The 15,081-nt window shown below is 36.2% G+C and overlaps 1 protein-coding gene across 2 annotated transcripts in view; it reads right to left on the bottom strand.

Moving 5' to 3' along the window:
* Nucleotides 1–15,081, bottom strand: part of SDCCAG8 (SHH signaling and ciliogenesis regulator SDCCAG8) — a 100,315-nt gene that overhangs the window by 25,539 nt on the left and 59,695 nt on the right. For both annotated transcript variants that reach the window (XM_042862196.1, XM_042862197.1), the window contains one exon: nucleotides 9,961–10,092. In XM_042862196.1, coding sequence (XP_042718130.1) covers nucleotides 9,961–10,092 — 132 coding nt within the window. The remainder of the gene's footprint in view (nucleotides 1–9,960; nucleotides 10,093–15,081) is intronic.

Raw genomic sequence — 15,081 nt, 5'->3', positions numbered from 1 at the left:
GATACAGTTTGAAAACAGTCCTGAAAAAAAAAAAAAAAAAAAAAAAAAAAGAAGAATCTAATGATTTAAAACCTTTTCTCCCTTCTCTATCCTAACACAGAACACTAAAAAAACACAGCATTTCTGTGGTACTCATCACCCAAAAGTGTTTTGTTTTTCTTCTTTTTTAAAAAAGAAAGAACCTCCTGCTTGTAACAATTAGACTGTTTTTTAATTGTCCATTAAGATCACTTATCTTTATTTTTTCAAGGTTAGGACAAAAATAGCTTTGTTCACCTTTACCTATGAATTTGTAAGTAGTAGCCCTTGGTAATTAACTTTCAGAATTTGTGGAATTATCTCAAATGCACATCTAGGTTGATCTAGGACAAGATTTCAGTTTCTCCTACAAATGCTCATAAGTGTTTGCCAGTCATATAGATGCAGTGCTGACGAAATACACTCTTCTCTGAGACAAGAAACGGAGCGCACAGTAATGCAGTGAAAGGAACATAGCACTATCGCAAACAACTGCCTGTTACAATTAGCCTTTTTGGCATGAAACCTGGATTTCTTCATGCTATACTCCAATTCAGAGTTTTCTCCCTTTTGTATTCACTACCAATTTCTCTGAACCCAAAAATGTCGAGAGGTCAACAATTACACTGTTCACAATAGACCTTAAAAGTAAGAGTGACCCTATGCTATAAATTCATTTTTCTCCTTTGATCATCATTTTATTTGACTGCATTTCAGTAAATTATCCATGTAGTTTTTATTTTGACAGCTCTCTTTACAGCAGTAAAACAAAATGTGTGCATTGCAAATGGCAAAGATTCAAATTTCAGCTATGTTTATCCAAAATAGCACTGAACTGCTTCTGTACTTATGCTATACTGCCTACAGCCTTACGGAAGGGGAGACAGATGGGATGAATTTAGCAGGGAAACAGCTGTGGCTTGAAGAAGAGACAAGCAAAAGTTTTGCTATCAGGCTTCATTATGTATCAAGGTACCAGTAAAATGTGTATCCGTAAGGCAGCCAAAAAAGTGTTTTTCATTTGACTAGTGATAATTACCTTTTCTCGACAGCTGACAATGTTCTAAGCAGCATTAAATAGGTATAATAATTAAGCAATAAGATAAGACAAGCAGTGCCTTGCTGGGGATTACAGCTTGCCTTGGGTGTGTTGAGAGGCACAAGGCTGAATGGTGAGTGACTTCAGCCACCCAAGAAATGCAATAATCCCCAGAAATGCACTGCCTGGAGTGTTGTCTTGCTATTAAAAATGGAAATTTAAAAAGCACAAAATGTTAAACACATTTCCTGTAGATTTTTGACATGGGTTAACGTTACAGAAAGCCAATGAAGGAATTCCGTTTCAGCCCAGCCTTTGAAAACCTTTTCCCAAGGAGACACATACGTCTGTTCAACGTGTTTCTCCACCGTACTCAAAAAACATTGACTTGAGAAGCACAAGTATTTGCATCATCTAACATGTGTGAAAAGGCACAGTGTATTACAATATCCTTCATGACGGTAAATGTTAAAGCCAGACTGTTTCTAAGACGTCTCCAAATATTTATTCTGTGCAATTGTCCAAGTATGGTGTGATTTTACAGACAAGCTCTTCTCACTGGATGGGAGAAAGGGGAAGAGGAAGAAAGAAGAATAGGGGAAGAAAGATCACGTAGTTGAAACTAAGATTAAATCCCTCCTAGTGTTGGAAGTGCTATTGTAGTACTCAGAAGGATTACTCCACTTCACATAAGCAGAGGAAAGTTTATTATAATTTCAGCCACGCCACTAAGAGAACCTTTTTCATGTGGAGACTTGGAAGTGTCCAGCAACCTTGGCTTTAATCAAATCAGAAATCTGAATGCAAGTAATGCCAGTGCTGAAGTTACTACAAAAAAGCTGTGTTCCAACAGCCTAGCAAAAATCAACTCACTTATTATATTAGGAACATAAACTATCATTAATTTTTGGTCTCCTTACAACACCAACCTTCAAAGCAGGTAGGTGCCAGGATTTTATTACGGCACTGGTAAATTTTCATGATATGCTTGCAAAGTTTTTTAAATGTTATTCATTTATCTTCATTTTCAGTTCCCCATTACATGGGAACAGAAGATTTTAGTCTTAGCCTGAAAATCTTAGTTATACATCATTTACAGAGATCAAAATCAGAAGAAATTCTGCTACTGCTGAAAGGAGTTTGCCAAATAGGTTGATAGATTTTGCTAGTACAATGAGTTCACTTCAGGCCCAAAAGAAAGATTCCAAATACTTTTAAATATTCCAACTAGACATTTGCTGGATAGTTCATAATGTTAGTCTCACAGCGGTTACTTGCAAATACACATTTTTTAATTTTCTGACATATCACAAGAAATATGGTACAGAAGAATGAATTTTGAAAATGGAGATGCAACACAATATGGAAGAAAATAAGGTGACCATAATTAGTCAGAGATTTCTGCAATTTAATTTTTAGATGGTGTAAAGAATCAAGACTTGCTAAAGATATGAATACCTCTAGGAGAAACATGGGAAGAATTGTCCTTCAGAGTGTATACTATATTGGGAAGGCTATTATCCTGGGTAGAAACCTTTATTCTGTAGCTCTGGATACGTTTCAGCAGATGCTTCACATGATGTGTGATGCATTTTGGTGCTGTTTCTTGCCATTAAACAATAATGTTTTTATGAACCCACTGGCAAGGGTGCAATTTGATCGACTGACTGGTCCATTACTACTGTCATTGACCAGAAAGGTTACTACCAGTCACTGAAGACAAAATATTCAAAGGAAAGATGTGGTGGCTAAAGTAATTGGTAGATTAACAAAACAAGGACTGCATACCAGAAGTATCACCAGAAGTAACCTCCAACTGAAAAAAAGGGAGAATATAGTTGTTTTTTCACTTGAAGTCCACGCATAAAATTGCAATGCATGCCTTATTCAGCAACAATGCGATGCTCTGCATGGGGCCAAGCATTTCTAGATCTTGCCACAGCAAGCAGAGTCTGCACTGGGCTGCTAAAGACATTACCTTTATCCACCTCCATTTCAGAGGAGAGAATCAAGAATTCTTTGTTAATGCTAAATTAACATTTAAATTTGAGACCCAGCAACTGTGCTGACAACAGAAAGTAACAAGAACAGCCTGGAACCTTATGTTGTGCTGTTTTATGTCACACATTTCAGGGCTTTTTACATTCCTGGTAGACAAGAGCACAAGCTTACTATTAGCGAGCTGAAGGCTTTGACTCTCAGAAGCTGAAGGCATGAATAAGAACTATCCTCATGTCTGCTTTGGAGAAGGCTGAGAACATCAAAGCAGTCAAGTTGAAGATATCCTCAGCAGTGGACAATTATCAGACTCCTAACAGAAGAGATGCTAGTCAATGCTGATAGCTGTTCAACAGAGAAGCGAGCTATTTTTACCTCTAGATTTTCTTTGAGGCATAGGCATCCCCCATGCCTCAAAGATCCCCTGAAGCATCTCCTTCCCAAATATTGTGCTCCAGTTTCTGAAACAATGAAACTGTGGTGGCCACCTGTTACCAGTGTGTTACACATGCAAAGGGAACACAGATACACTGTAATTTTTCCCTCTACACAGATTACATGCTAAGTGATCAAAAACTAAGTAGCATTAACTAATCCTTAAAAAAAAAGTAATTTAATAACTACTGGCCTGTTAATGTGACTTCAAATGTCTGAAAAGCCTACAACAAACAACGAAGGAAAAAGAATACATAAGGACATGAAAGTAAATGGAAAACAAGGAAACAGAAACATAAGATTAAACCATGAAGATTCTGTCACGTCAATCCTAATTTCTCTGACAGTTTAAGATAAATATATCTTACCTACATTAACTTAAAAAACCAAAACATTTTAAATATCATGCCACATCAACAATTGTTAACTAAGCATCTAATCCTTGTCAGTAACTATTTGACTAAAATAAAGAGCACATATGATGGAACAACTGATGGTGAGGAAGGATAAGAAAGATTCTCCTAGTTGAGTTTAAGCTGATTTTGGAATATCTATAATTATGATTTAGCACAAGAAGTGACAGTAGGCTTATAAATTTAAGACGTCATGAGCTTAGACAAGGCCTGGAATACTGCACAGAAACAAACATTACTCAGAAGAATGGGACAGCAAAAATGGAAGGAAATTTGATGGCACAAAACCTTACACTGCAGGCTTGGTGGATTTTTAGTTCACAGCAAAAAAGTCTTTGCTAATAATTTGTATTTACTTGGGAGAAAGAGGTCCTGGATGCATTTTTTGGATAGAGATGGATTACCAACTGTCAGTATTAAGCAGCTATAAGAAAGGCAAATGTGACCATAGGATCTGTCACTCAAGGAATGTACAGTAAATATATTAATTCTACTACCCAAGACACACAAATGCCCTTGTACAATGCCCTGCCAATGGTTCTGATCACCCATATTAAAAGATCAACAGCCAGAAAACACAGGGAGAGGGAAAGCTTACTGCAAAAAGAACAAAAGAGAAAGGCTTCAGTTATTATTCAGAAGTAGACTGAATGGATACAACCATTGTCTATAAATACAATGCAAATAAAATAAAACAAAAGGATTACCTACACAAATTTTGGATGTCAAATAGGTACAAGCTGACCACAAATAAACAGCGGTGCTGGAAATGACCTAATTGGAGCTGTGGGGCCTCACAACGGAGTTTAATGGAGTGCCAAAGAAATTATTATATGTGTATATGTATATATCAAATATATAACATACATTAAATGCATATATTCAGCGATAGCTGGAGTAGAATAATACAGAATGCAGTGACCGAGAATAGATCTTACAGAACATTATTCCCTTCTGTCTAAAAATTGTGTGCGATATTTCCGTCTACTTGTCATTTATTTATCAAGAAAGGTAACTTGTGCACTATTTTGTAGCATCTTCTGAAGACTATATTTTATTCTAGGTGTACATTTTCAGGTTTTCTAACAACAAAGATAAGTTTTCCTTTATGCATGTGCTATCCAAGCACTTGGAAAATAAGTCTTTAAAAACAATATTCAGGAGTTTATGTGATCTTATACAAGCTGTTACCTATTTAGAATGGGAATATTAATATGTAGAGTATACATATAAAACTATAAATAATATATACATGTATATGATACATATACACACCTACTTAAAATAAGGAGAAGGAAAAAGACAGTGAACAGGAAAAGAAGAGGGATGGAGATCATATGTACTGTGTTAAAACATCCAAAGATATTAAACAAAAGAAAAATACGTTTTCAGATTTTGATGTCATTTGTTTTATATATATATATATACACACACCCACGTGTGTGTGCGCATGCATATACGCAACATTTGTTGATTATTTTTAATAGTAATTCTCCAGTACATTTTACAAACTAAAATGTGAGCATATTACATAGCAATAAAAAAATTAATTAACAATGATAATCCCAAATTCTGAATAGAGCTGAGAGTTTTTCACTATTCTCAGTATAAAAATTAATGCCTTTTAAATTAAAAAGCTGCAATTTAATGCACTTTTAATGCAGTAATTGCATTTCAAAACAGATGCTTAGGCTATAAAGACTAAGGTAACAATTGTTCCATTGGATTGGGAAAATAAAAAGCCTTTAAGCAACGGTCAAAACTGAGTTTTTCTACTCATCAACATTTATAGAGAAACAAAACAAACAGAAAAAACAACACATGAACTATAATTCTACAACTTAGGAAGGAAATGTAAAATATGTAATTCAAGTTAATACATTCAATTATCAAGAAAAAAAATTATTCAAGTGTTTCACTGGAAATTTACCAAAGAAACTCCAAATTTCTATTCCGCTGTGTGACAGCAAGTCAGCAATTATGATTTCAGCTACTTGAAATGGCTGGTATATTCTCAATTTGTGTCTCAATTCTCATATATATGTGTTCTCTCATGCATATGAGATCTCTCACACTTTGCTTAGTAACAGCAACAAGAAAATTAATGGTGGAAAAAACGTTCAAATTACTGTCAATCTGAGCATCGTTTATCTCTTAACTCCTATAGTGGTCCACTTAAGAATCCATTTTAGCTACTCTTACAGATAAGCTTATCCGTAAGAATCATGCATTTCCCCGTAGATGGAAAACAAATATAATTTGTCACACACTGTGGAATTCAGACATTTCTGCACAGTCGCTGCACTCCACTACAATCTCTGAAGGGGAAGACACCCCAGGTAGTTGGCTGCAGACGCATCTCAGCAACATGGCACATAGTTACAATTTGACACATAGAGTCTTTATAAATCCAATGTCTATGAAGTCAAACAAATCTCCTTCTTATTTATAGTAACAGGCAAGAGCAGATCTCTGCCGTCTTGTTACACAGATGGTTGTAACATTTTTATAGTTAACTTACAACCACTGATGCCTGAGGAATAGACACACATCTGCCCCAAACTGCCAGTCCTGTAGGCTCTTCTTTTTAAACTTCAGCTCCCAAAAATACAGTTGAAATACACACAACACTACTGCCTCTCCCAAAGTACCATGACTAAAAGCCCCAGTTAAATCTGTGTAACATGGATTGCTAATGTCATGTCGATCAAACAGTGATCACACACAAAAGAGGAAAAAATACCAGCTCTAATCACCAAGTAGGAATTCCAGAGAAAACTTACAGTCCCCGGATTCCACCTACAAATCTTCGTTTGAAAATTAGTTTGAAAACATCCAATCATAAGCTTCCAAATTATGTTTCATTAATAATGTTTCAAAAAAGCTTTACACTTCATACAACATATAGTCCACGTACTCTTTCTTGTTCTTTGATATAAAGTAAAGGCATAATTGGTTCATCTTTAAAAACGGAAATTGATTGCTTGTGATTTTCTTCTGCTCCTTGAAGATAACAATCCCACATTACATACACCATTTGGGCCTTCAAAATTCCATTCTCCCTTCTATCTGCTAATTTCTGCTATGAACACTTATCTACAGAATTTGAACAATTTAATCATAAAATTTGCTTTCAAGTAGAAAACTGATCCCAATATGCTCTTCGCCACACCAAAGATTTTATTTCTCCAACACTTACACCTGTGAAGGCACCGACACGGATCACCTCACTTCCACAGGTACAGCCTTATGTCATGCTACCTAATACTTTTGAGATATTTTACATAGCCAAAGAAATCACCATCTAAAATCATTTAGTTGGATGTCTACTTCTTTTAATGTTGTGTTTCACTGAGAAAAAACACTGAAAGGGATGGATATTTGCATTACTGTGAAAAGACTGATTTGAAATAATCTTTAAAGACTGCAGTTTAAAGCAACCTTTTGTTTTGAAAGCCACTTACAACATTTCATACAACATTCATGTAGAGCATATAGCCAGACAGAAAGATAGGAATGGCAAAAAAAAAAAAAAAAAAAAAAAAAAGGTTATTCTGTTCATTTTCAGCAGTGCAGTTATTGCAACTATCAAACTGCTGCTCCAAAATACATTCTCCAACCGAACAATTAGATCTTGCTCTTGCCACAAAACAGTTACACCAGGGCCCACGGCATTTTCACAGCAGTACACAAGTAGTGATGGACTTCTTAACTACAATGCTACCATTTCTTATTAATCAAATGCAATATTAAGTTCAAGATTAAGTCCAAATAATTTTTCTACAAGAAACTAAAGAGAGGCAGAATAAAAACAGAAAGAAAATCAGGGAGGAACCCACTGCACATTGTTGCACATTGTTGCGTTGCAAGGAGACCAAGGGTACTGGGTACCGGTGGCTGCATAAAAAGGGAGAACATATCCATGCAATAAGCAGCCTTAATAATGCGTTGTGCTTATTTGTACCTGAGTGGTGGATGGAAATCTGAGGAAAAACACATTATTTCTTCTTCTCTGTTTTGCTAAATAACACTGATAGATCTCTGTTTCCAAGATCAGAAAAGAAAAACTGCTGTTTTTTATTCGGTGGAAGTCCTGCAACTTATAAAGACATAACTGTGAAATTTTTTGTAGAAGTTATACTTGCTGTTTCTCTTCACTTAGAAAAGAATAGTTCATAGCCAATTTATAGCAGTTGGCAACTAAGAATCCATTACAGTTTTGACATGGAAACTAAAAGCAGATTACACTGAATTTTTAAAGCAGTTCATAATAACAGCTTTGTCATTAATTACCTGGATTTTAAATAAATGCAGTGTAAAATCATAATTAAAAATATGTTAGAAGAGCCCTCTCTTAAAATGCTGTTACTGGCCATGATTCGAATGCTCAATAATCTCTGCCACATTTAAATATTCTAAAATATTTAATGTGACAATACTATCACTATGCTGTTTTCTCTCCTTGCCGTTATCAAAACAGCAGCAGAAGGTAGGGCACTGCCTGCAGCATGGCCACTCTGCTTTCAAACCACTTTTCTGTTCTGGATTAATGCTTTCAATCTTTTCTACTGTATAGTCACTGCTGCTGCAGCAGAGAATGAGAAACATTTTCCACTACGTCTGTTTGGTTCTTACCAAAAGGAAAGGCTCTCCTAAAAACTTACACAGAAATTCACCTAGATACTAATGCTAATGCATAGGGGATACTAATGCATAGGGGAACAGCTAGGGAAAAAGAAAAAAAAAGATTGAACTTTTTTCCCCACTAAAAGTAAAATTAACTCCTCAGTGTGTGTTGCCCAAATGTGAAGAATCCACCAGAAGAAAACAAAGGGGAGGTAAGATCAATGGAAAAATTATGCAGTCACATAGATGGGAGACACAATCACATAGATATTTTGAGTTTCTTTGCTCTCTGAGCTATAAAAAATTACAGCAATTCTGGGTTACAAAAGATGAGGCTCAGACAGAAAAATCTGAAAAGGAAAGGAAGGGGACCTGGGAGACTGAAAAGAGAACAAAGAGAGCTTGCAAGAAACAGTGTAATATAGATAGACAGAGCCCATAGTTGGAATGGAGTGAACGAACAGGACTGGCAGATTCAGTGCAAGCTATGTTCTTGTCAGGTACTCAAAAACAGACCACTAACTTTTGTTCTGTCAGTACCAGCTAGCCCAAATGAGCTTAAACTGCACCTTGACTTTCAGTACTGACAAGAAAGAAATAGCTAGGTTGGCTGGACTTGCAGAAATGCCATTTCACTACTTCTCCCACCTCCCCAGCCACGTCTCAGCTCACTTCAATGACCCTTAAACTAAATACAGACTGGAAAACAGAGTGAAAAGGCACAGGATTCTTTTGGTACCAAGAAGAAAAGTCTCCAGAGTGATCTTTAAGACTATCTAACACAAATCACAGCACAAGGTAGTCTGGAGACTGTCCAGAATAGTCAATGTATATTGGAGGAAATATTTCACTCTAGCTGCTACCAGTTACTCCCAAGAAGTCAGTATCCTTAGAGAAGGCTAGAGGTATCTGGAAGCAATGAATAGCTCTCTGGATACTAAGACCTTCAACAAGATTTTCTTGTTTATGTAAGTTTAAATATTACCAAGAAACATAATTTGGCAATATGAATAAAAACCAAAACATTACATGGCATTACAGAATCCACATCTGTAATCTACCTTCACACTACTGAATAACCTCCTCTTCTCCTTCTCAGCCCTCCCTTCCCTCCTTATTTTTTTTTATGGTAAGACAATTCATCCAAGTTAGAACAGAGAACAGCCGAAGCAGCCCACACACATATGTACTAGGCTTAAATTCTTTGGAAGACTGTGTTGTTCAAGCTTTCCTTTTATTTATCCAAAATGGCACAAGCAAAAGATGTTATAAAAAAAACTTGACAGAATGCTTGAAGGGGTGGGGGGAAGGGTGGTCATTTTCATAAAGCAAGACCATTACTTTCAAACAATTTAGTGTCATTTTTATGTTTACAGCCTAACAGGTACAGTATAACATACCACCTGCTAACAGATTAACAGGACCTCCTACCTTGACTTCATCCTCTCATGCATTCTCCCATGCTGGATACACTGTTGGTCCAATTCATCATTCCGTTTCTGCACCTTCTCCAATCTGCCATGAAGATACTCTTTTTCCTGACTAAGCTGGTTGACTTGAGATCTACAGAAGTAAAGCACAGTGATGATGGATGTTGTCAGATTTCATCCTGCAGTGTGCCATCAATATGTGGCTTCAGCATTTATAAAATTCCATACATTATATATAATGCATAAAAAGGCTATTAGTAGAACTTACAGAAACAAGAAACTACTTCAAATATTCTTAAAATGGAAGAACATGAAGCTGCAGTGTGTCTGGTAAATACGTCAATTACTCAGTCATAGGTTGGCTATGCTAATTTCAGCTTTATTTAAACAAGCATGTCATTTGACATTAGGTGCTGCTATTAGACATCATCAATACATGTAAATCCATACTTGTTAAGCATTTGAAAGCTCCTTCCAAGTTCTTTGTTGGTAAAGGCCAACATCTAATTCAAAAAATGGGTACTAGAAACTTTTTCAGCCCTAATTGTACTTCACAGGTTGAACTCCGAATAGTACTACTGTTTTAGAAACTTTATTGCCCTGATATGCCCAAAACACTGCATGACACACACACAAAAAGAGGAAAATTAATAAAAGCTAAAGAAACAACAAAAATAATACCCACACTCTAATCTACATAACGCTTGGCAGAGCCTTTAAGAAATTTAGTCACTTTCTAGCAATTCTTATTCTTCACGGGTGAGCAGAAACACCAGATCCATGAATGACCTGGGACTGTTACTTGCTACATCTCTAACCATCAGCCCATGAAGAAACAGGCATGAGCTGTTTCTTAATATCAGGAAAAGATCTCAGATAAAATTGTGATAAAATATACATTATGCACTTGTACAGTTTAACTCCTTGGAAAAGGTTAATGAGAACATGTCAGAATCTGCTATACCATCAGAACGTAAGAATCAAAAGCAGGCAAATTTGTTTTATGGCATCTGCCACTCCAGATCTTGAGGTTAAAAAGCTTCAGAGATATCTTTAAATCATAAACTTAAATATGCTGCAGATACAGAAGGAAGAGACTTTACCTTCCTGGCTGTTAGAGAATGCAACAACTGACATTCTGAAAAACACAACAAAGTGCAAGGGGAATAAATACTCCTTCAAAAACATGTTACACTGACAAGACAGATCTGGAAATGACAACATAATCTTTTCATATTTAAATGGAGAACAATACAGGATATCATCTGTGAATCTGAAAGAACTTAGCAAGGGCAACTTTGGAAGAAGACTGTATATAATTTAAATATGGAGTTATGGATCTATTATGGAACGTCAATGAAAAATACATCAGAGTCACGCTGATGTTCACATCAAACTTAGATGAATGAGTTTCTGGACAGCTTCCTAACAGCGGGCAGGATTATAAGGAGGTAATTAAGGCCTAATTCTATTTAAAAAAAAAATAAAATACTAGTAACTGTGAAATGTCAGCAATAAAAAATAAAAAATACATTTCTTATTACACAGGATGAATGCAGTCTTTCGTCTGTACTGATGATGCAAGAAAGGCAATCAGAAGATAAAAGTAAAGGTCCATTGCAAAGCAGCACACAAGAGATCTGAGGTAACAGAGACCAGCCCAGTTAAACTCATCTACCAGGATGGGTTTCCTTTTTTTCGCCAGGAAAATGCAACTACAAGTATTCCCACAAGGCAAATACTGTTATTTATCATTTCCATGGGGCTTCCCCAACCATGGGATGCTGCTTCTTTTTCTGCATTTATATGTAGCTGTCTGATTCACAGAAAGAGCAGAAGCAACTTCGAAGAGGTAAAAATCTCAAAGTTTTGAAGGGACTTTGCTCATCTCCAGTGCATTTGAAGGTGCTTGAAGGAATCAAAACACTACTGAAAATTACCACTGAAGAAACTGAATAAAATACTGAATTCCCAGAGAACATAAGTAACACGATCTCTAATCTCTTAACACACAGCTCTAAATGCCAGATGCTTTGAACCATGTTACTTAGGTACTCTTCTCCCAATACATCTCTTTTGGAATTACAGTTGAAAAACTCAGCAAAAAATCCGCATCTATTCCAGCTAAAATACTATTTACATGATCACCATTCTAAATTAAGTATCTAAGATTCTGAACATTTAGATTCAAGTATTTCATGATACTGAAATTTTAGAGGACAGCACACAGGAATGGTAGAATGCCTACTGAAGTCAGTATTAAGAAGTTCAGGTACTGGTGTTAAAAAGAGAATACTGGTCCCCAACAACATGCATACTGAGAGTTTCCATCATTGTCTGACAAAGATTTCTCCTGTAGCTTTAAACACATCACTCATCCAAAATTATTTTCCAAAGTTTATTACACAACAGTTCATTCTACATGATTTTCAAACAATTTCAACATTGTTGGGTAATGAAAAGATACCTGTAACAAGCCTAAACAACTGTTGCAACTGTGATAGCAAATTTACACTATGAGTAGTCATTCCAGGAGCAGTACAGGGTCTGCACAAATGATCCTAAATAGCTCTGTTCACTCAGCATCGTAACAGGAATGGGCTTTATTCAAAGCAATTGCTGAAGGGGGTAACAACAGAAAAAACCTCTATACCTCTGGATCCAGCCATCTACTGTGTAAGACTCAACTTCTAAGTTAAGAAGCAAGTTAAATTTGTACCCCTACTACTCCTGCTGGGACAATCTTGAAAAAAATACCACAAAAATAGCAGGCTCACCCAAAACATTCAGACAACAGAGGCAAAGAACCAGCAAATGTTAAATAGTTATAACTTAAAGTTGGACACGGGATATTTTTAGGATGAGCTGATTTTTGAATGTTAAAGGGGCAAAGCTGCCTTTGTCCTCTGAATCATCTTTCGCATAGCAGCACTTGGACTCACAGCACAGAGGCTGGCTTTTTTAAGCACTGTCTTTTCCTACCCTTAAAACCAGTTATTTACTTGTACAGCAATTAGATACATTAAATATATGCTGTAAAATATTTTCTGCTATCTCAACGAGTACCACTGCATGTAATTTTAATGATTCATCCCTCAGATGAATCTCTGTTTCACATCTTCACACGGCTACCCTAAGCAAACACTCTGCTCCTGGTATTGAAGTGCAATTGACTGCAGTCAACCAAACCCGCAGAAAAATAGTTCAGCCGGGTGTGTGTTCTTTACTTCAATTAAACTCACACAGTTGGATGCCTACTGTTGCCAAAACAGTAATATAATTTATACATTATAGTCCAAACAGTAAAACTACACTAAAAGTCATTTAACAATATTTATAACACCATAAAATACAGTGTTAAAATATATGAACTGCAATATGTACCAAAATTATAAAATTTGTTTCTCATCATCAGTGATTAAAACCAGGATCATTGCTCTAGCTTCAATACTCACAACCCTGGTGACAGATTAGAATTCAAATCTTAATGATCAATTTACAATTAACAAGATAGAAGTGAAACAAATTAAACCAACCATTATATATAACGAGACCCAATGGGCTCCCATTGTTCCCCTTAATTACAAAACGCAAATCACAAATACACAGTGGGCAGTGTTAAGCATTAATCCACAACCTAGAAACTCAGATAGCGACAATCAGAGAAAAAAATTAAAAAATAAAAAATAAAAAAGAAGAAATCAACAAAGGACTATGGCTTATGGTTACGCCTCTGCATACAAAAACCTTCCCAGGCACTACCTTCTTTTTGCACAGCTTGAGGGGTTCATAATTTGACTGAAGTTGTCTCCCTGATTTTTTTTTAATCCTGTGGAGGGGGTTAGCTCATAAAAAATTTACATCTATCAGAAAGCCTGTATTTAATACGAGCAACACACACACAACTCAGAGGTATCCTGGAGTATCTCAAAGATCCCAAAGATGCACTCATCAAAAATAAATTTGAAATGCCTTTCATTTGGAGTGGACCCTTTTCTTTTTACCAAGAAAAATATGAAGTTACTCTTACATCTCATTTTAAAAATAGCTTGATCTGCTTTTACTAATGTACATAAGACCTAAGTTATAAAATCTTCGAAAAAAAATTCTCTGAATTTTTTTTTGAGCACAAAGGTACAGCATTCTATCCCAGAACTGCAGTTTTACACTATAGCACATGAGAATGAGTGTGAAGAGTGCCTTTTGGAGAGATGCTACTGAAAGCTAAAGAATGTTCATGCATTTTAAATCCAGTTTAAGTCATTTTCCGCATCTGATCTTCTGACCATATCAGTTTTGAAGCATTCACTAAGTTACCATTTTCCATCATCTCCAGTTTCACCTTTCAGTTCTCCTTTTCACACGCTTAGTTTTTCCCGTACGTATTTGTCCAGCCCTTTAACTGCCTGCAACAGCTCCCACTCCAATGCAGGCAATCTCAAACTATTTTGGGGCCATTTCTCAAAACTGTTTTAATACATTCTTCCACACTGCTCCTTGTGCAAAGTATACAACTTTATGGAGATCCAAGAGAGCTCCTTCTCCCCTTTCAGGTTCTTGACACAGTCAGCTAATGCTGCTAGGTGGAGATACACTTGGCAATCTCTGGTATTTATTTTCAGAGAATAATGTGTTTTCACAGTATGTTTTCTGTCTTTCCTTTATCCTTTTACAGTTACTAGTCTGTGATTCTGAGCTCTAGCAACAAAGTCTGTGTGCATTTTTATTGCTGGAATAACGATATGGTTTGAATCTATTTAGATTTTATATTACTTTAGCAAAGGAGCTCTGCTTTTTCAGAAGAAAAATTCTGTTTGCTTCTCTCTCAAACACCCATCACAACATTTGCAGGGGAAGATGGCTTATATTTCCTCAAGTTTCTAATTTCTCCCCTGAATACTTATGGTGGGATTCATCTCCCAACTTCAGCTACTTAACAGCTAGTCAACACCTCTTACTCCATGGAAAGTAGGATGGCCAGTGGAGGCAGTACCTGTGGAAAGCATCATCTACTTATATAATTCCCCTTTGATCATCCCTGGAGACAGGATATTGGGATAAATGAGTTCTCTCCCTAAGTGAGTGTTGACCCTGCTGTTAGTTCAACAGGATAATTAAATCC

Source organism: Lagopus leucura, unplaced genomic scaffold (assembly GCF_019238085.1).
Source record: "Lagopus leucura isolate 7727_CA_CO unplaced genomic scaffold, USGS_WTPT01 Super-Scaffold_73, whole genome shotgun sequence".
Classification (NCBI taxonomy): domain Eukaryota; kingdom Metazoa; phylum Chordata; class Aves; order Galliformes; family Phasianidae; genus Lagopus; species Lagopus leucura.
The sequence above is the reverse complement of the archived record's forward strand: the minus strand, read 5'-3'. Positions and strand labels throughout refer to the sequence as shown.